This window comes from Rhyacophila brunnea, unplaced genomic scaffold (genome assembly GCF_057557595.1).
Source record: "Rhyacophila brunnea isolate RB1 unplaced genomic scaffold, BYU_Rbru_1.0 scaffold_213, whole genome shotgun sequence".
Taxonomy (NCBI): Eukaryota; Metazoa; Arthropoda; class Insecta; order Trichoptera; family Rhyacophilidae; genus Rhyacophila; species Rhyacophila brunnea.
In genome coordinates this window covers 127,403-148,596 of record NW_028232875.1, presented here as the reverse complement: position 1 = coordinate 148,596, position 21,194 = coordinate 127,403, and the positions used below count along the sequence as shown (strand labels likewise).

The 21,194-nt window shown below is 44.4% G+C and overlaps 7 protein-coding genes across 7 annotated transcripts; 3 read left to right on the top strand and 4 right to left on the bottom strand.

The window, feature by feature from the left end:
- Positions 1–5,005: 5,005 nt before the first annotated feature.
- LOC147070569 (histone H4) lies at positions 5,006–5,317 on the bottom strand. The gene has a single exon (XM_085949304.1). It carries the CDS (start codon positions 5,315–5,317, stop codon positions 5,006–5,008), a length of 312 nt encoding a protein of 103 aa, XP_085805430.1.
- Positions 5,318–5,813: 496 nt separating this feature from the next.
- LOC147070568 (histone H3) lies at positions 5,814–6,224 on the top strand. Its single transcript, XM_085949303.1, has one exon. It carries the CDS (start codon positions 5,814–5,816, stop codon positions 6,222–6,224), a length of 411 nt encoding a protein of 136 aa, XP_085805429.1.
- An 826-nt stretch (positions 6,225–7,050) lies between these two features.
- Positions 7,051–7,425, bottom strand: LOC147070567 (histone H2A). Its single transcript, XM_085949302.1, has one exon. It carries the CDS (start codon positions 7,423–7,425, stop codon positions 7,051–7,053), a length of 375 nt encoding a protein of 124 aa, XP_085805428.1.
- Positions 7,426–11,146: 3,721 nt separating this feature from the next.
- LOC147070566 (histone H2B-like) lies at positions 11,147–11,521 on the top strand. The gene has a single exon (XM_085949301.1). It carries the CDS (start codon positions 11,147–11,149, stop codon positions 11,519–11,521), a length of 375 nt encoding a protein of 124 aa, XP_085805427.1.
- Positions 11,522–16,531: 5,010 nt separating this feature from the next.
- LOC147070565 (histone H4) lies at positions 16,532–16,993 on the bottom strand. Its single transcript, XM_085949305.1, has one exon. It carries the CDS (start codon positions 16,929–16,931, stop codon positions 16,620–16,622), a length of 312 nt encoding a protein of 103 aa, XP_085805431.1. The 5' UTR covers positions 16,932–16,993; the 3' UTR covers positions 16,532–16,619.
- Positions 16,994–17,427: 434 nt separating this feature from the next.
- Positions 17,428–17,838, top strand: LOC147070564 (histone H3). The gene has a single exon (XM_085949300.1). It carries the CDS (start codon positions 17,428–17,430, stop codon positions 17,836–17,838), a length of 411 nt encoding a protein of 136 aa, XP_085805426.1.
- An 826-nt stretch (positions 17,839–18,664) lies between these two features.
- Positions 18,665–19,039, bottom strand: LOC147070563 (histone H2A). The gene has a single exon (XM_085949299.1). It carries the CDS (start codon positions 19,037–19,039, stop codon positions 18,665–18,667), a length of 375 nt encoding a protein of 124 aa, XP_085805425.1.
- Between the last annotated feature and the right edge of the window lie 2,155 nt (positions 19,040–21,194).

The window sequence follows — 21,194 nt, the reverse complement described above, 5'->3', positions numbered from 1 at the left end:
CAATATTTATGCCAGGCAGGAAAAATAAATCGACTGACCGCCCACCTATTGTAATAATAATACGAATATTTGTTACAATAATTATCTTGCATCTACGCTTATAATTATTATATCACTATCCAACACACCGTATTATTATAAACTAGACTAGATAACTAACTGAGCCCGCCACGAAGGATGATATGATATGATAGGAAAATAATAAGAATCGATGTATCTGTGAATAATTTTATTATTATTCAGTAATATACAACAATAAGTCATCATTATACTATTAATAATATTATCCATACATCTTAGGTGCATGGAATGCATGCGTGCGTGCGTGCATCTGAAAAAGAAAACATCACATTAGATTTAGGTACCTACATAACATGATATTACACATCTGTTTGTTATTTCATCGATCCTTCGATATGCGATACATAAATAATGCGAATCGGATAATTTTGCATCGTACGATAGATTTTATGTTACATACGTACATGACACACGGATTCGGGAATAGGGAATAGGGAATAGTTTATTCCGAATCCCCGATCGATATCTTAGAGTGATCTTCCTTCCAATGTCTTTATATTTGATTTCATATAGGTAGGTACTTGATAGTAACAAATAATGACATTTTTGTTGTCGGTTGTTATTGATGATTTCGGTTGCTATGGTTTTCTACTCTCATATTTCTGTCGTATGTATGCTTCGCATCGGTCATATTAAACGCACCCATAATATTATATCATATTATCATATTTAATTAATTAACTAACTATTTATTTACGATATTTCGCTTCACACTATCCATCCATCCATCCATCCATCTATCTATCTATCTATCGCGGGAGGGAGGGAGGCGCAGTGAGCGAGCGAGCGACCGATCGCGCCGTACCTATCGCAATCTATCGTTAGGTAACTAATTATTCGAATTGAACATTCTATTCTCGTGTCGTGCTTCCTTCTTCACCGTCGTGCACCGTGATACCGTGCACCATCGTCCGTCTGCTCGCCTGCTGCAGAACTTCGTGAACACCGCCGACTGCATCGAGCACCGCGGGGCCGCCGCCGTCGTCTTCGCCCGATACAGTAATGTTTGTATGCCGCGATCGTCTTGTGCTAACTCCGGCCGACTCGGGGGCGGATCGCGACGCCCGCGGGGGCGCCAGGGGCCCGCGGCCGATTGCAAACGCGAGAAGGTATATCGACGCGCCGGACGAAGGCTCGATCGTCGGAATCTGATAATTTTTAACGAATCTACGGCCATTTTCCCGACACGTTATGTGCGCGCGCGGACACAATTCCAATTTGAAACGCATCCCGCGAGCCCGAGGACAGACTCGCGACCATTCGCCCGCTTTGAAACGACAGACAGATCGGTGGGCGGCGCAACCGCCCACCCCTGAACCCCCTCGCTAGGGCGGCGGCTGCGAAAAATTGAAAAATATCGAGAGATCGAAGCAAAAATGCCGGTGCAATTCGTGACTAAAATCGCCGATCTAGACGAACGTCATCTCTGAGAGCGGCGTTCGCACATCGGTACTGCGGCACCCGTCTCGCTCTCGCCGTATACAATCCGCGAGCCGTTCGAGTCGTTTCACTCTAGCGCATCGTACAGATAGATAGCAAGCAGAATATACGCCGCGATATAATATAATATAATTTAATATTATATTTCATTCTATTATTCAATCAATCGAATAACGCAAAGATGGCAGATACAGCAGCACCCGTCACCGCTTCGCCGGTGCCCTCTACCCCCGCGAAGAAATCGGCAGCAGGCAAAGCCGCGAAGAAGCCCAAGGTCAAGCCGACGCATCCCAAGACCTCTGAGATGGTCAACAGCGCCATCAAAGAGCTGAAAGAGCGCGCCGGATCCTCCCTGCAGGCGATCAAAAAATACATCTCGGCCAACTACAAGGTGGACGCCGACAAGCTGGCGCCATTCATCAAGAAATACCTGAAGGGTGCCGTCGAATCCGGCGCCCTAGTGCAGACCAAAGGCAAGGGGGCCTCCGGTTCGTTCAAACTGGAAGCCGGCAAGGCCAAATCTGCGGGCGGCTCCGCCTCTGGCAAGAAGCCCGCCGCGAAGAAATCGCGCCCTGCCTCATCCAAGGAGAAGAAGGGCGCCGCGGCCGGCGGAGGCAAGTCTTCGGCCGCAGCCGCAAAGAAGAAGCCCGCGACCGCCATGAGAAAGTCGTCGGCTCCTCTCGAAACCGCGGCCAGATCGGCCGCAGCCGCCAAGAAAGCCGCCTCCCCCAAGAAGGCCGCCCCCGCCGCCAAGAAGGCCGCCAAGCCCAAGACCCCCACCAAGGCGAAGAAGTCAGCCAAGCCGCCCACCAAGAAGCCGAAGGCGCCTAAGCCCAAGAAGGCCGCTGCGAAGAAGCCCGCCGCGAAGAAAGCCGCTGCGAAGAAGTAAGAAGCCGCGATCGAATCTAATCTAATCATCACGATGACGATGATGCGACGACGGCAGCCCGGGAAGGGGGGTATCTCGGGTGGATGACGACGACGACAGTAGACGAGATGAATGAGGATAGAGATGGAGATGAATAATACGCGCTCGCTCGCATTTTATTGAAACAAAAGCCCTTTTCAGGGCTACCAACACAATTCAGGTGTCGACTGATATCGAACACGTAGATACGTCGTTATTTCTTTATTCAATTCGTATAGGTACTCCATACGTAAATTGCATAATATTATTACACTGTCTTATGTCAAGACGAATACTCACTCACCTAGCTAAAATTTAAAATTAACACTAAATTCATTTTTTTTTTTTTTTGTTGATTTGGTTAGGTTTGATTTGACTGAGTTAGGTTTGATTTGATTAAGTTAGGTTTGATGTGATCAGGTTAGGTTTGATTTGATCAGGTTAGGTTTGATTTGATTTGATTAGGTTAGGTTTAATTTGATTAAGTTAGGTTTGATTTGATTAGGTTAGGTTTGATTTGACTGAGTTAGGTTTGATTTGATTAAGTTAGGTAGGTTTGATGTGATCAGGTTAGGTTTGATTTGATCAGGTTAGGTTTGATTTGATTTGATTAGGTTAGGTTTAATTTGATTAAGTTAGGTTTGATTTGATTAGGTTAGGTTTGATTTGACTGAGTTAGGTTTGATTTGATTAAGTTAGGTTTGATGTGATCAGGTTAGGTTTGATTTGATCAGGTTAGGTTTGATTTGATTAGGTTAGGTTTAATTTGATTAAGTTAGGTTTGATTTGATTAGGTTAGGTTTGATTTGACTGAGTTAGGTTTGATTTGATTAAGTTAGGTTTGATGTGATCAGGTTAGGTTTGATTTGATCAGGTTAGGTTTGATTTGATTAGGTTAGGTTTGATTTGATTGAGTTAGGTTTGATTTGGTTAGGTTAGGTTAGGTTTGATTTCATTAGGTTAGGTTTGATTTGATTAGGTTAAGTTTGATTTGCTTAGGTTAGATTTGATATCATTAGGTTAGGTTTGATTTGGTTAGGTTAGGTTTGATTTGATTAGGTTAGGTTTGATTTGGTTAGGTTAGGTTTGATTAGATTAGGTTAGGTTTGATTTGGTTAGGTTAGGTTTGATTTGGTTAGGTTAGGTTTACCTAACCTAACCAAATCAAACCTAACCTAATAACCTAACCTAACCAAATCGAACCTAACCAAATCGAACCTAACCTAATCAAATCAAACCTAACCTAACCTAACCTAACCAAATCAAACCTAACTTAATCAAATCAAACCTAACCCAATCAAATCAAACCTAACCTGATCAAATCAAACCTAACCTAATCAAATCAAACCTAACTTAATCAAATCAAACCTAACCTAACCTAATCAAATCAAATCAAACCTAACCTAATCAAACCTAACCTAACCTAACCAAATCAAACCTAACTTAATCAAATCAAACCTAACCCAATCAAATCAAACCTAACCTGATCAAATCAAACCTAACCTAATCAAATCAAACCTAACATAATCAAATCAAACCAAACCCAATCAAACCTAACCAAATCAAACCTGACCTAATCAAATCAAACCTAACCTAACCAAATCAAACCTAACCTAATCAAATCAAACCTAACCTAACCAAATCAAACCTAACCTAATGATATCAAATCTAACCTAAGCAAATCAAACCTAACCTAATCAAATCAAACCAAACCTAACCTAATGATATCAAATCTAACCTAAGCAAATCAAACCTAACCTAATCAAATCAAATCAAACCTAACCTAATGATATCAAATCTAACCTAAGCAAATCAAACCTAACCTAATCAAATCAAACCTAACCTAATCAAATCAAACCTAACTTAATCAAATCAAACCTAACCTAAGCAAATCAAACCTAACCTAATCAAATCAAACCTAACCTAATGATATCAAATCTAACCTAAGCAAATCAAACCTAACCTAATGATATCAAATCTAACCTAAGCAAATCAAACCTAACCTAATCAAATCAAACCTAACCTAATCAAATCAAACCTAACTTAATCAAATCAAACCTAACCTAAGCAAATCAAATCTAACCTAAGCAAATCAAACCTAACCTAATCAAATCAAATCAAACCTAACCTAACCAAATCAAACCTAACCTAATGATATCAAATCTAACCTAACCTAAGCAAATCAAACCTAACCTAATCAAATCAAACCTAATCTAATCTAACCAAATCTAACCTAACTTAATCAAATCAAATCTAACCTGTCAAAATCAAACCTAACCTAAGCAAATCAAACATATTTTCAGTTCAGAAACGTATAAAATAAATTGTATTTCACCTCCACCCTTCTATGCACACACCACTGCATGCATTATTACTGCGATACTATACGAATGCAAACGGATCGAACGAAATAGACATGGTGGCCCTGAAAAGGGCCGTTTGTATGCGAGTAGATAGATATATTCACATAATAATAGTTAAGCGGGCATAGCATTAAAACCAACCCACTCATCCATCATTATATTGTAGTAGTCAGTCTGTATTGTATCAAGACGAGATGGTATCGTATTGGCCAGCTTAGCCGCCGAAACCGTACAGGGTGCGACCCTGTCTCTTCAGGGCGTACACGACGTCCATGGCGGTGACGGTCTTCCTCTTCGCGTGCTCCGTGTAGGTGACGGCGTCCCTGATGACGTTCTCGAGGAACACCTTCAGGACTCCTCGGGTCTCTTCGTAAATCAAGCCAGATATGCGCTTGACTCCGCCGCGACGTGCCAGACGACGGATCGCAGGCTTCGTGATGCCCTGGATGTTATCGCGAAGAACCTTCCTGTGACGCTTGGCGCCACCTTTTCCCAATCCCTTTCCTCCTTTACCGCGACCGGTCATCTTGTATGCGTGTCAAAAAGTGGATGATGTCAAAAATCGAAACGATGCGATGCGCTCACTGCGGCCGCCAGACGAATTATGAATCTTTTAATTTTCTGACGTCTCTTTTTATAGACGCGCGTATGCGACGTCTCGCTCCCTTCCTTGCGAATTCAAGGCGCGGGCGAGTGCGTCTCGCTCTGGCGCGCCGCGGCGCAACCACGCCCAGTGCTGCGCATTTCGCGCAAAGCGAGTGCGCAATAAAGATAACGGCTATTAATAATAATTGCGGAATAGAATAAAAAAGGATATTTTAAAAAAAAATGAACTTTCAGGCAATATTTCGACCTCAAAACGATACGCCGACGAAAGTGATCACCCCCCACTGTTCCGCCGAAGGCGACCGCGTCGACCAATCGCAGCGAGCGGATCTCTCTATATAAGTCACCGAGTAGGGTCGCGCGCGCACTCCTCGTTGAACGCTCGTTTCAGAACCTACTACTTTGAAGAAGAAGACATGGCTCGTACCAAGCAGACTGCCCGAAAATCCACCGGCGGAAAAGCTCCCCGCAAACAGCTCGCCACGAAGGCCGCGAGGAAAAGCGCGCCGGCCACAGGAGGCGTGAAGAAGCCCCATCGTTACAGGCCCGGTACGGTCGCTCTCCGTGAGATCCGTCGCTATCAGAAGAGCACTGAGCTCCTCATCCGCAAGCTGCCCTTCCAGCGACTGGTGCGCGAGATCGCTCAAGATTTCAAGACCGATCTGCGCTTCCAGAGCTCCGCCGTCATGGCGCTGCAGGAGGCCAGCGAGGCGTACCTCGTCGGTCTATTCGAGGACACGAACCTTTGCGCCATCCACGCCAAACGCGTCACCATCATGCCCAAGGATATCCAGCTGGCGAGACGAATCCGCGGCGAACGCGCTTAAAAATTAAAAAAAATAATAATATTGTTATCATACCCATCTATCTATCTATCTATCTATCACAAAAGGCCCTTTTCAGGGCCGCAAATTTTTTGACATTCGAATGTTTACGCATCCGTGAGCGATCGATCGGTCGTTATGTGCCTGTAATAATAGTAGTATATTATTATACTACCTACTTGGCTATCTATTTTCCAAGTAAGTATAATATAATATCATTCTGCGTGTTCCACTATTTTTGGATAAATAGTTTTGTAAGTAATTTTGCGTCTGTTGTAATTGATCAATTGAACAGTCGATTAAATAAAATATACTTACCACCTAATAATATAATATAATAACGCAACGCGTGTGAGGTGAGATTCATCAAATAATATCTACCCTCATAATATTAATTAAACAGCCTCTTATCATATCTTACATAGATGCTCCTCACCTATATAAATAGGTACATATATCACAATCATTATCCTACAAAACTATTTAAACTACTGAAACCGCCACTCTTAACAAACAAGAGATCGACGCATCTCTATCTCCTCATGAATTACTACGAAATTATATACCTACTTTTTATTTTAGATGTATTTTCAAATATTGAATTTGCAGAACATTTATTGTAACATGGACAGTACTCTCTGTATTGCGCTAATACCTATAATAATAACAATTTCAATAATGTCCTACTGTCGATGAATAATGAGACACAATAACGAGCTCGACACGGATACGCTACCACTCGAATTTGAATAAAAATGGCGGCCCTGAAAAGGGCCTTTTGTACGACGATAGATGGATTAATATGCATGTAATCTTTATATTTTTTTTTTTACGCCTTCTTCTCAGTCTTCTTGGGCAAGAGCACCGCCTGGATGTTGGGCAGCACTCCTCCCTGGGCGATGGTGACGCCGGAGAGCAGCTTGTTCAGCTCCTCGTCGTTGCGGATGGCGAGCTGCAAATGACGAGGGATAATCCTGGTCTTCTTGTTGTCGCGGGCCGCGTTTCCCGCCAACTCGAGTACTTCGGCGGCGAGGTATTCCATGACGGCGGCCAGGTACACCGGCGCACCGGCACCCACCCTCTCGGCGTAGTTTCCCTTGCGCAGGAGCCTGTGTATGCGACCGACGGGGAACTGGAGTCCAGCGCGATTCGAACGAGACTTTGCCTTTCCCTTGACTTTACCGCCTTTTCCGCGACCAGACATGGCGAGACGGGGTAGTGTTGAAAATTAACTGTGCGAAAGAAGCGTCGACCTGAATCGACGGACGGTCCTTTGTCAAGTTTGCTTGAAAACTTTTTTTTGCGTTATTTTAGAATCGCGCGCGGTGCGGCCGCAGCGGGAGACGTGCGGCTCATAACGCGACTTGCAAAGCCGCGCGCCGATCGCTCTACACAGTGACCTGAAAGAGCGAGTCTAAGTTTGCGCGGGCATCTTTCAGTTCACTCAGGACACCCAATCAATCGTAGTGGCTCCCTCAGAGACCACCATACGCACCTTATATAGACCTTTCAACGTCTTAGACTTCGCTATCCTCAGGAACACTAGCTACATCCCAATTATCCGAGCACTAGACGAGCTTAACTCAGACCACAAACCCGTTCTACTGTACCTGGGAGACCCAGTAGACCCCTTTGCCACACTGCCCGACTCCACCAGATACAAAGTATCATGGGAAGATTTCGGTGCCTATATGGAGGAACATCTCACACCCCGCACACTTCTCACAGACGAAATAGAAATAGACTCCGCAATAGCCGATCTAACGACTACTATACAAGAGGCTCTCAAAGCAGCCTCAACCCCCATTAGCCCAGACCTCAAACACAGACTCGACCTACCAAAACCGATTAGACTCCTCATAACGGAGAGAAACAGAAATAGAAAACTCGGTCAGGAAACGGGCGATCCTGCTGCCATCTCTAAAGCCAAAGAGCTGAAGAAGAAAGTCAGAAAAGAAATCAGACGCTTTTCCGAGGAAACTTGGGTAAAAAAACTAGAAGACCTAGTGAAGGGCAGCCACCCTTACTGGTCACTAACTAAAATCCTGCGGGTCAAAAAATGTCCCATTACGCCACTAGACGGCCCAAGAGGCCCAGTCTATACTACCCGAGACAAGTGCGAGCTGTTTGCGGACAGCATAGAAGATCAATTCACTCCAAACCCGATAGCAGAATCAGACTCGGATACAGAAACATACTCTGACACAGACACAGATTCAGATTCAGACACTCAATACAGAGATAAAAGAAGACACATAAAGTCAATCAACAGAGAAGCCAGAGCCATAGTCAATGCCACACCTAGTCCTCCACCGCCACCAATGGTAGCCGTCACAATAGACGAAACTGAATTTTTAATTAAGCGACTAAGAAACCGCAAAGCTCCTGGCATAGACGGGATAAGTAACCTTACCCTTAAAAATCTCACAGACACTGGCGTAGAGTACCTAACCAACATACTCAACGCCTGCTTAGAACAGCAGTACTTCCCTGACTCATGGAAAAATGCTGACATTATTCTCTTGCCTAAACCAGGCAAGAACCTAAAACTCCCCCAGAACCACAGGCCAATTAGTTTACTCCCCACAATGAGTAAAATTCTAGAAAGAGCTATAAAATCCAGACTTCAAATCACCATAGATGAGAAAAAACTCATACCAGACGAGCAGCATGGTTTTAGAAAAGGCCACTCCACGAACCACCAGCTGTTACGCACCACAGAGTACATCAAAGATGCACTCAACCACCACAAATTCACCACAGGACTGTTCCTGGACATAGCGAAGGCCTTCGACAAGGTTTGGATCGAGGGACTGATCGTCAAACTCTCCAGAGCAGAAATAGAACTGCCGATGATCAAGATCCTAAACTCTTTCCTAACCAGAAGACAATTTTCTATCAAATACCACGGAATCAAATCTTCCATCAGACGCATTAAAGCTGGAGTTCCCCAAGGATCGGTACTAGCCCCCATCCTATACAACCTCTACACCAGAGACATACCCATCCCAAGCAATACCTCCGCAAGATCCTGTATAGTCGCTCAATACGCAGACGACACCGCCATACTAGCTAGATCTATCCAACTCAACCAGGCCACTAAATTAGTTCAACTAGCAGCTAACCAAATAGTTAAATGGTGCGACAAGTGGCGCATCAAACTAAATGCCAGCAAAAGCGAGGCAATTATCTTCAGACATAGGGGCGATAGGCTCTGCAAAATCAGAAATCAACTCGTCATGAGCAAAAAACTAATCCCGTGGTCAACCACGGTCAAATACTTAGGACTTCACTTAGATAAGAATCTTACATTCTTTAAACACATCAACTCAAAAGACAGAGAAGCTAGAATAGTAAAAGCCAGACTAACCCCAATGCTAGGTAGGCGCAGCAAAGTCTCCATGAGAGGCAAACTGCTATTACATACAGCAATAATTAGACCCATCATGACCTACGCTTGCCCCATCTGGGCTCACGGCAGCCCAAACCTCATCAAGAAGCTGCAAGTAGTTCAAAACATAGTCCTAAGATCGATTACAGGCGCCCCAAACTACGTCCGCAATAAAATACTACATAGAGACCTAGAAATGGAAACGCTAGAAGAGCACATAGGAAAACTAGCGATAAAATTCTACGCGTCAATGGATAATCATCCAAACGCTATAATCAAAAATCTCAACGACTACGACGAGAATACAGTCATGGACCATGACAGACCCAGGTCCTTCCTTAGGAGAATAAAGGCAGGACCCAGCATAAACAAAAACAAAAACAAACAACTACGACGCAGGAACAGATAATAAATATAACAAATATAAAAATGCCACTTATGATTACAGATACAGATCCAAAGCTGCCCCTCTCTGTCGTCTCGAGCTGCCGCGAACCGCCCTCAAAACTCTGAGCCGAGCGTCAAATGGCACAGCCCACACAGATGGATGACTAGAGAGTAGCAGCCCAAGACTCGTACTAGATGACTCCTCTCACGAAGCATAGACCGCAACCTTTTCCTTCTTCTTACTAACCTGTTCTTTTTATAATAAAGCTTACAGATACAAATCACAGCGGTAGGGTTTTTGGCCGGGAGAGTCTCACAAACACTCCCGGAGTTTTTCACCCCGCCGCGGCTCAAATTTTGATGAGCAATCATGATGGGCCTAACATCCCAAAACGAGTGGTTATCGTTTTTCTATTCTTCTTTCTTCGACTTCACTCGCTTGGACTGGTGTGGTGTATGCCTCGGAACGAGCATGACTGGCCTCCTGAGATGGCGTGCTGGCAAGCCCGCTAAAACTGGATGGGACGTAAGCTGGCGCGGCGGACTCTCAACGATGAACTCCGCCCCGTGCATGATTCCGATGTCCCGATGCTACACTCAAACTCCTCCTCCTCTGGCGTCTTCAATCAAACAAGAAGGCAATACCGCCGTTGGCCTTTGGCGGTTGATGATCGGCTGATGGGCAATAACTCGGACGGTGAAGACGGTGGTCCGGGCTGTGGCTCGAATGAGAATGCTAAACGAACATATCCATTACTAGTTAAAAACTTTTTCTCATTTTTAACTAAGATTAAAAATTAAAATTAAATTCATTATTAAAACAACACCCCTTGCCATATAGAGGATCTTAAAACCTCACCCGAGTCTCCTCAAGACCCGAACGGGTCTCTTCAAGACCCCGTAATAAACGGGTCTCCTCAAGACCCGGAGTAAAATCGCACACGTAAATTCAGAGAAACCTTCACCAGCGACCAAATAATAGAGACGAAGGGGATAATGCTTAACGTATGTGAGCCCCATAAATACTGAAGGATGATCCAAAGTCAAAGTCAAGCGCGGGCATTCTCATTCGAGCCACCGCCGCCGATTGACACCGCGCACCTACCTAATCTATCTATCGTTATCGTAATACCCGTCGCCGATCATCATGCCGCCCAAGACTAGCGGAAAGGCCGCCAAGAAATCCGGCAAAGCCCAGAAGAACATCTCCAAGGGAGACAAGAAGAAGACAAAGAGGAGGAGGAAGGAGAGTTACGCAATCTACATCTACAAGGTGCTCAAGCAGGTGCACCCCGACACCGGAATCTCCAGTAAGGCGATGAGCATCATGAACAGCTTCGTCAACGACATCTTCGAGAGGATCGCCGCCGAAGCGTCGCGCCTCGCCCACTACAACAAGCGCTCCACCATCACCAGCAGGGAGATCCAGACCGCCGTCAGGCTCCTTCTGCCCGGAGAGCTCGCCAAGCACGCCGTCAGCGAAGGAACAAAGGCAGTCACCAAATACACCAGCTCCAAGTGAAGTCCATGAAGAAAGAATTATAAGCAAAGGCCCTTTTAAGGGCCGCCAATATTTTCAAATCGAATTGATCGAATCGCATGTTTCGCTATCAATATTTATGCCAGGCAGGAAAAATAAATCGACTGACCGCCCACCTATTGTAATAATAATACGAATATTTGTTACAATAATTATCTTGCATCTACGCTTATAATTATTATATCACTATCCAACACACCGTATTATTATAAACTAGACTAGATAACTAACTGAGCCCGCCACGAAGGATGATATGATATGATAGGAAAATAATAAGAATCGATGTATCTGTGAATAATTTTATTATTATTCAGTAATATACAACAATAAGTCATCATTATACTATTAATAATATTATCCATACATCTTAGGTGCATGGAATGCATGCGTGCGTGCGTGCATCTGAAAAAGAAAACATCACATTAGATTTAGGTACCTACATAACATGATATTACACATCTGTTTGTTATTTCATCGATCCTTCGATATGCGATACATAAATAATGCGAATCGGATAATTTTGCATCGTACGATAGATTTTATGTTACATACGTACATGACACACGGATTCGGGAATAGGGAATAGGGAATAGTTTATTCCGAATCCCCGATCGATATCTTAGAGTGATCTTCCTTCCAATGTCTTTATATTTGATTTCATATAGGTAGGTACTTGATAGTAACAAATAATGACATTTTTGTTGTCGGTTGTTATTGATGATTTCGGTTGCTATGGTTTTCTACTCTCATATTTCTGTCGTATGTATGCTTCGCATCGGTCATATTAAACGCACCCATAATATTATATCATATTATCATATTTAATTAATTAACTAACTATTTATTTACGATATTTCGCTTCACACTATCCATCCATCCATCCATCCATCCATCTATCTATCTATCTATCGCGGGAGGGAGGGAGGCGCAGTGAGCGAGCGAGCGACCGATCGCGCCGTACCTATCGCAATCTATCGTTAGGTAACTAATTATTCGAATTGAACATTCTATTCTCGTGTCGTGCTTCCTTCTTCACCGTCGTGCACCGTGATACCGTGCACCATCGTCCGTCTGCTCGCCTGCTGCAGAACTTCGTGAACACCGCCGACTGCATCGAGCACCGCGGGGCCGCCGCCGTCGTCTTCGCCCGATACAGTAATGTTTGTATGCCGCGATCGTCTTGTGCTAACTCCGGCCGACTCGGGGGCGGATCGCGACGCCCGCGGGGGCGCCAGGGGCCCGCGGCCGATTGCAAACGCGAGAAGGTATATCGACGCGCCGGACGAAGGCTCGATCGTCGGAATCTGATAATTTTTAACGAATCTACGGCCATTTTCCCGACACGTTATGTGCGCGCGCGGACACAATTCCAATTTGAAACGCATCCCGCGAGCCCGAGGACAGACTCGCGACCATTCGCCCGCTTTGAAACGACAGACAGATCGGTGGGCGGCGCAACCGCCCACCCCTGAACCCCCTCGCTAGGGCGGCGGCTGCGAAAAATTGAAAAATATCGAGAGATCGAAGCAAAAATGCCGGTGCAATTCGTGACTAAAATCGCCGATCTAGACGAACGTCATCTCTGAGAGCGGCGTTCGCACATCGGTACTGCGGCACCCGTCTCGCTCTCGCCGTATACAATCCGCGAGCCGTTCGAGTCGTTTCACTCTAGCGCATCGTACAGATAGATAGCAAGCAGAATATACGCCGCGATATAATATAATATAATTTAATATTATATTTCATTCTATTATTCAATCAATCGAATAACGCAAAGATGGCAGATACAGCAGCACCCGTCACCGCTTCGCCGGTGCCCTCTACCCCCGCGAAGAAATCGGCAGCAGGCAAAGCCGCGAAGAAGCCCAAGGTCAAGCCGACGCATCCCAAGACCTCTGAGATGGTCAACAGCGCCATCAAAGAGCTGAAAGAGCGCGCCGGATCCTCCCTGCAGGCGATCAAAAAATACATCTCGGCCAACTACAAGGTGGACGCCGACAAGCTGGCGCCATTCATCAAGAAATACCTGAAGGGTGCCGTCGAATCCGGCGCCCTAGTGCAGACCAAAGGCAAGGGGGCCTCCGGTTCGTTCAAACTGGAAGCCGGCAAGGCCAAATCTGCGGGCGGCTCCGCCTCTGGCAAGAAGCCCGCCGCGAAGAAATCGCGCCCTGCCTCATCCAAGGAGAAGAAGGGCGCCGCGGCCGGCGGAGGCAAGTCTTCGGCCGCAGCCGCAAAGAAGAAGCCCGCGACCGCCATGAGAAAGTCGTCGGCTCCTCTCGAAACCGCGGCCAGATCGGCCGCAGCCGCCAAGAAAGCCGCCTCCCCCAAGAAGGCCGCCCCCGCCGCCAAGAAGGCCGCCAAGCCCAAGACCCCCACCAAGGCGAAGAAGTCAGCCAAGCCGCCCACCAAGAAGCCGAAGGCGCCTAAGCCCAAGAAGGCCGCTGCGAAGAAGCCCGCCGCGAAGAAAGCCGCTGCGAAGAAGTAAGAAGCCGCGATCGAATCTAATCTAATCATCACGATGACGATGATGCGACGACGGCAGCCCGGGAAGGGGGGTATCTCGGGTGGATGACGACGACGACAGTAGACGAGATGAATGAGGATAGAGATGGAGATGAATAATACGCGCTCGCTCGCATTTTATTGAAACAAAAGCCCTTTTCAGGGCTACCAACACAATTCAGGTGTCGACTGATATCGAACACGTAGATACGTCGTTATTTCTTTATTCAATTCGTATAGGTACTCCATACGTAAATTGCATAATATTATTACACTGTCTTATGTCAAGACGAATACTCACTCACCTAGCTAAAATTTAAAATTAACACTAAATTCATTTTTTTTTTTTTTTGTTGATTTGGTTAGGTTTGATTTGACTGAGTTAGGTTTGATTTGATTAAGTTAGGTTTGATGTGATCAGGTTAGGTTTGATTTGATCAGGTTAGGTTTGATTTGATTTGATTAGGTTAGGTTTAATTTGATTAAGTTAGGTTTGATTTGATTAGGTTAGGTTTGATTTGACTGAGTTAGGTTTGATTTGATTAAGTTAGGTAGGTTTGATGTGATCAGGTTAGGTTTGATTTGATCAGGTTAGGTTTGATTTGATTTGATTAGGTTAGGTTTAATTTGATTAAGTTAGGTTTGATTTGATTAGGTTAGGTTTGATTTGACTGAGTTAGGTTTGATTTGATTAAGTTAGGTTTGATGTGATCAGGTTAGGTTTGATTTGATCAGGTTAGGTTTGATTTGATTAGGTTAGGTTTAATTTGATTAAGTTAGGTTTGATTTGATTAGGTTAGGTTTGATTTGACTGAGTTAGGTTTGATTTGATTAAGTTAGGTTTGATGTGATCAGGTTAGGTTTGATTTGATCAGGTTAGGTTTGATTTGATTAGGTTAGGTTTGATTTGATTGAGTTAGGTTTGATTTGGTTAGGTTAGGTTAGGTTTGATTTCATTAGGTTAGGTTTGATTTGATTAGGTTAAGTTTGATTTGCTTAGGTTAGATTTGATATCATTAGGTTAGGTTTGATTTGGTTAGGTTAGGTTTGATTTGATTAGGTTAGGTTTGATTTGGTTAGGTTAGGTTTGATTAGATTAGGTTAGGTTTGATTTGGTTAGGTTAGGTTTGATTTGGTTAGGTTAGGTTTACCTAACCTAACCAAATCAAACCTAACCTAATAACCTAACCTAACCAAATCGAACCTAACCAAATCGAACCTAACCTAATCAAATCAAACCTAACCTAACCTAACCTAACCAAATCAAACCTAACTTAATCAAATCAAACCTAACCCAATCAAATCAAACCTAACCTGATCAAATCAAACCTAACCTAATCAAATCAAACCTAACTTAATCAAATCAAACCTAACCTAACCTAATCAAATCAAATCAAACCTAACCTAATCAAACCTAACCTAACCTAACCAAATCAAACCTAACTTAATCAAATCAAACCTAACCCAATCAAATCAAACCTAACCTGATCAAATCAAACCTAACCTAATCAAATCAAACCTAACATAATCAAATCAAACCAAACCCAATCAAACCTAACCAAATCAAACCTGACCTAATCAAATCAAACCTAACCTAACCAAATCAAACCTAACCTAATCAAATCAAACCTAACCTAACCAAATCAAACCTAACCTAATGATATCAAATCTAACCTAAGCAAATCAAACCTAACCTAATCAAATCAAACCAAACCTAACCTAATGATATCAAATCTAACCTAAGCAAATCAAACCTAACCTAATCAAATCAAATCAAACCTAACCTAATGATATCAAATCTAACCTAAGCAAATCAAACCTAACCTAATCAAATCAAACCTAACCTAATCAAATCAAACCTAACTTAATCAAATCAAACCTAACCTAAGCAAATCAAACCTAACCTAATCAAATCAAACCTAACCTAATGATATCAAATCTAACCTAAGCAAATCAAACCTAACCTAATGATATCAAATCTAACCTAAGCAAATCAAACCTAACCTAATCAAATCAAACCTAACCTAATCAAATCAAACCTAACTTAATCAAATCAAACCTAACCTAAGCAAATCAAATCTAACCTAAGCAAATCAAACCTAACCTAATCAAATCAAATCAAACCTAACCTAACCAAATCAAACCTAACCTAATGATATCAAATCTAACCTAACCTAAGCAAATCAAACCTAACCTAATCAAATCAAACCTAATCTAATCTAACCAAATCTAACCTAACTTAATCAAATCAAATCTAACCTGTCAAAATCAAACCTAACCTAAGCAAATCAAACATATTTTCAGTTCAGAAACGTATAAAATAAATTGTATTTCACCTCCACCCTTCTATGCACACACCACTGCATGCATTATTACTGCGATACTATACGAATGCAAACGGATCGAACGAAATAGACATGGTGGCCCTGAAAAGGGCCGTTTGTATGCGAGTAGATAGATATATTCACATAATAATAGTTAAGCGGGCATAGCATTAAAACCAACCCACTCATCCATCATTATATTGTAGTAGTCAGTCTGTATTGTATCAAGACGAGATGGTATCGTATTGGCCAGCTTAGCCGCCGAAACCGTACAGGGTGCGACCCTGTCTCTTCAGGGCGTACACGACGTCCATGGCGGTGACGGTCTTCCTCTTCGCGTGCTCCGTGTAGGTGACGGCGTCCCTGATGACGTTCTCGAGGAACACCTTCAGGACTCCTCGGGTCTCTTCGTAAATCAAGCCAGATATGCGCTTGACTCCGCCGCGACGTGCCAGACGACGGATCGCAGGCTTCGTGATGCCCTGGATGTTATCGCGAAGAACCTTCCTGTGACGCTTGGCGCCACCTTTTCCCAATCCCTTTCCTCCTTTACCGCGACCGGTCATCTTGTATGCGTGTCAAAAAGTGGATGATGTCAAAAATCGAAACGATGCGATGCGCTCACTGCGGCCGCCAGACGAATTATGAATCTTTTAATTTTCTGACGTCTCTTTTTATAGACGCGCGTATGCGACGTCTCGCTCCCTTCCTTGCGAATTCAAGGCGCGGGCGAGTGCGTCTCGCTCTGGCGCGCCGCGGCGCAACCACGCCCAGTGCTGCGCATTTCGCGCAAAGCGAGTGCGCAATAAAGATAACGGCTATTAATAATAATTGCGGAATAGAATAAAAAAGGATATTTTAAAAAAAAATGAACTTTCAGGCAATATTTCGACCTCAAAACGATACGCCGACGAAAGTGATCACCCCCCACTGTTCCGCCGAAGGCGACCGCGTCGACCAATCGCAGCGAGCGGATCTCTCTATATAAGTCACCGAGTAGGGTCGCGCGCGCACTCCTCGTTGAACGCTCGTTTCAGAACCTACTACTTTGAAGAAGAAGACATGGCTCGTACCAAGCAGACTGCCCGAAAATCCACCGGCGGAAAAGCTCCCCGCAAACAGCTCGCCACGAAGGCCGCGAGGAAAAGCGCGCCGGCCACAGGAGGCGTGAAGAAGCCCCATCGTTACAGGCCCGGTACGGTCGCTCTCCGTGAGATCCGTCGCTATCAGAAGAGCACTGAGCTCCTCATCCGCAAGCTGCCCTTCCAGCGACTGGTGCGCGAGATCGCTCAAGATTTCAAGACCGATCTGCGCTTCCAGAGCTCCGCCGTCATGGCGCTGCAGGAGGCCAGCGAGGCGTACCTCGTCGGTCTATTCGAGGACACGAACCTTTGCGCCATCCACGCCAAACGCGTCACCATCATGCCCAAGGATATCCAGCTGGCGAGACGAATCCGCGGCGAACGCGCTTAAAAATTAAAAAAAATAATAATATTGTTATCATACCCATCTATCTATCTATCTATCTATCACAAAAGGCCCTTTTCAGGGCCGCAAATTTTTTGACATTCGAATGTTTACGCATCCGTGAGCGATCGATCGGTCGTTATGTGCCTGTAATAATAGTAGTATATTATTATACTACCTACTTGGCTATCTATTTTCCAAGTAAGTATAATATAATATCATTCTGCGTGTTCCACTATTTTTGGATAAATAGTTTTGTAAGTAATTTTGCGTCTGTTGTAATTGATCAATTGAACAGTCGATTAAATAAAATATACTTACCACCTAATAATATAATATAATAACGCAACGCGTGTGAGGTGAGATTCATCAAATAATATCTACCCTCATAATATTAATTAAACAGCCTCTTATCATATCTTACATAGATGCTCCTCACCTATATAAATAGGTACATATATCACAATCATTATCCTACAAAACTATTTAAACTACTGAAACCGCCACTCTTAACAAACAAGAGATCGACGCATCTCTATCTCCTCATGAATTACTACGAAATTATATACCTACTTTTTATTTTAGATGTATTTTCAAATATTGAATTTGCAGAACATTTATTGTAACATGGACAGTACTCTCTGTATTGCGCTAATACCTATAATAATAACAATTTCAATAATGTCCTACTGTCGATGAATAATGAGACACAATAACGAGCTCGACACGGATACGCTACCACTCGAATTTGAATAAAAATGGCGGCCCTGAAAAGGGCCTTTTGTACGACGATAGATGGATTAATATGCATGTAATCTTTATATTTTTTTTTTTACGCCTTCTTCTCAGTCTTCTTGGGCAAGAGCACCGCCTGGATGTTGGGCAGCACTCCTCCCTGGGCGATGGTGACGCCGGAGAGCAGCTTGTTCAGCTCCTCGTCGTTGCGGATGGCGAGCTGCAAATGACGAGGGATAATCCTGGTCTTCTTGTTGTCGCGGGCCGCGTTTCCCGCCAACTCGAGTACTTCGGCGGCGAGGTATTCCATGACGGCGGCCAGGTACACCGGCGCACCGGCACCCACCCTCTCGGCGTAGTTTCCCTTGCGCAGGAGCCTGTGTATGCGACCGACGGGGAACTGGAGTCCAGCGCGATTCGAACGAGACTTTGCCTTTCCCTTGACTTTACCGCCTTTTCCGCGACCAGACATGGCGAGACGGGGTAGTGTTGAAAATTAACTGTGCGAAAGAAGCGTCGACCTGAATCGACGGACGGTCCTTTGTCAAGTTTGCTTGAAAACTTGACTTGACTTTGGATCATCCTTCAGTATTTATGGGGCTCACATACGTTAAGCATTATCCCCTTCGTCTCTATTATTTGGTCGCTGGTGAAGGTTTCTCTGAATTTACGTGTGCGATTTTACTCCGGGTCTTGAGGAGACCCGTTTATTACGGGGTCTTGAAGAGACCCGTTCGGGTCTTGAGGAGACTCGGGTGAGGTTTTAAGATCCTCTATATGGCAAGGGGTGTTGTTTTAATAATGAATTTAATTTTAATTTTTAATCTTAGTTAAAAATGAGAAAAAGTTTTTAACTAGTAATGGATATGTTCGTTTAGCATTCTCATTCGAGCCACAGCCCGGACCACCGTCTTCACCGTCCGAGTTATTGCCCATCAGCCGATCATCAACCGCCAAAGGCCAACGGCGGTATTGCCTTCTTGTTTGATTGAAGACGCCAGAGGAGGAGGAGTTTGAGTGTAGCATCGGGACATCGGAATCATGCACGGGGCGGAGTTCATCGTTGAGAGTCCGCCGCGCCAGCTTACGTCCCATCCAGTTTTAGCGGGCTTGCCAGCACGCCATCTCAGGAGGCCAGTCATGCTCGTTCCGAGGCATACACCACACCAGTCCAAGCGAGTGAAGTCGAAGAAAGAAGAATAGAAAAACGATAACCACTCGTTTTGGGATGTTAGGCCCATCATGATTGCTCATCAAAATTTGAGCCGCGGCGGGGTGAAAAACTCCGGGAGTGTTTGTGAGACTCTCCCGGCCAAAAACCCCGCCGCTGTGATTTGTATCTGTAAGCTTTATTATAAAAAGAACAGGTTAGTAAGAAGAAGGAAAAGGTTGCGGTCTATGCTTCGAGAGAGGAGTCATCTAGTACGAGTCTTGGGCTGCTACTCTCTAGTCATCCATCTGTGTGGGCTGTGCCATTTGACGCTCGGCTCAGAGTTTTGAGGGCGGTTCGCGGCAGCTCGAGACGACAGAGAGGGGCAGCTTTGGATCTGTATCTGTAATCATAAGTGGCATTTTTATATTTGTTATATTTATTATCTGTTCCTGCGTCGTAGTTGTTTGTTTTTGTTTTTGTTTATGCTGGGTCCTGCCTTTATTCTCCTAAGGAAGGACCTGGGTCTGTCATGGTCCATGACTGTATTCTCGTCGTAGTCGTTGAGATTTTTGATTATAGCGTTTGGATGATTATCCATTGACGCGTAGAATTTTATCGCTAGTTTTCCTATGTGCTCTTCTAGCGTTTCCATTTCTAGGTCTCTATGTAGTATTTTATTGCGGACGTAGTTTGGGGCGCCTGTAATCGATCTTAGGACTATGTTTTGAACTACTTGCAGCTTCTTGATGAGGTTTGGGCTGCCGTGAGCCCAGATGGGGCAAGCGTAGGTCATGATGGGTCTAATTATTGCTGTATGTAATAGCAGTTTGCCTCTCATGGAGACTTTGCTGCGCCTACCTAGCATTGGGGTTAGTCTGGCTTTTACTATTCTAGCTTCTCTGTCTTTTGAGTTGATGTGTTTAAAGAATGTAAGATTCTTATCTAAGTGAAGTCCTAAATATTTGACCGTGGTTGACCACGGGATTAGTTTTTTGCTCATGACGAGTTGATTTCTGATTTTGCAGAGCCTATCGCCCCTATGTCTGAAGATAATTGCCTCGCTTTTGCTGGCATTTAGTTTGATGCGCCACTTGTCGCACCATTTAACTATTTGGTTAGCTGCTAGTTGAACTAATTTAGTGGCCTGGTTGAGTTGGATAGATCTAGCTAGTATGGCGGTGTCGTCTGCGTATTGAGCGACTATACAGGATCTTGCGGAGGTATTGCTTGGGATGGGTATGTCTCTGGTGTAGAGGTTGTATAGGATGGGGGCTAGTACCGATCCTTGGGGAACTCCAGCTTTAATGCGTCTGATGGAAGATTTGATTCCGTGGTATTTGATAGAAAATTGTCTTCTGGTTAGGAAAGAGTTTAGGATCTTGATCATCGGCAGTTCTATTTCTGCTCTGGAGAGTTTGACGATCAGTCCCTCGATCCAAACCTTGTCGAAGGCCTTCGCTATGTCCAGGAACAG

Bases quoted from the DNA above. Each gene is read 5' to 3' on its own strand.
- LOC147070566 (XM_085949301.1), top strand. From the start codon at position 11,147: ATGCCGCCCAAGACTAGCGGAAAGGCCGCCAAGAAATCCGGCAAAGCC.
- LOC147070564 (XM_085949300.1), top strand. From the start codon at position 17,428: ATGGCTCGTACCAAGCAGACTGCCCGAAAATCCACCGGCGGAAAAGCT.
- LOC147070563 (XM_085949299.1), bottom strand. From the start codon at position 19,039: ATGTCTGGTCGCGGAAAAGGCGGTAAAGTCAAGGGAAAGGCAAAGTCT.
- LOC147070567 (XM_085949302.1), bottom strand. From the start codon at position 7,425: ATGTCTGGTCGCGGAAAAGGCGGTAAAGTCAAGGGAAAGGCAAAGTCT.
- LOC147070565 (XM_085949305.1), bottom strand. From the start codon at position 16,931: ATGACCGGTCGCGGTAAAGGAGGAAAGGGATTGGGAAAAGGTGGCGCC.
- LOC147070569 (XM_085949304.1), bottom strand. From the start codon at position 5,317: ATGACCGGTCGCGGTAAAGGAGGAAAGGGATTGGGAAAAGGTGGCGCC.
- LOC147070568 (XM_085949303.1), top strand. From the start codon at position 5,814: ATGGCTCGTACCAAGCAGACTGCCCGAAAATCCACCGGCGGAAAAGCT.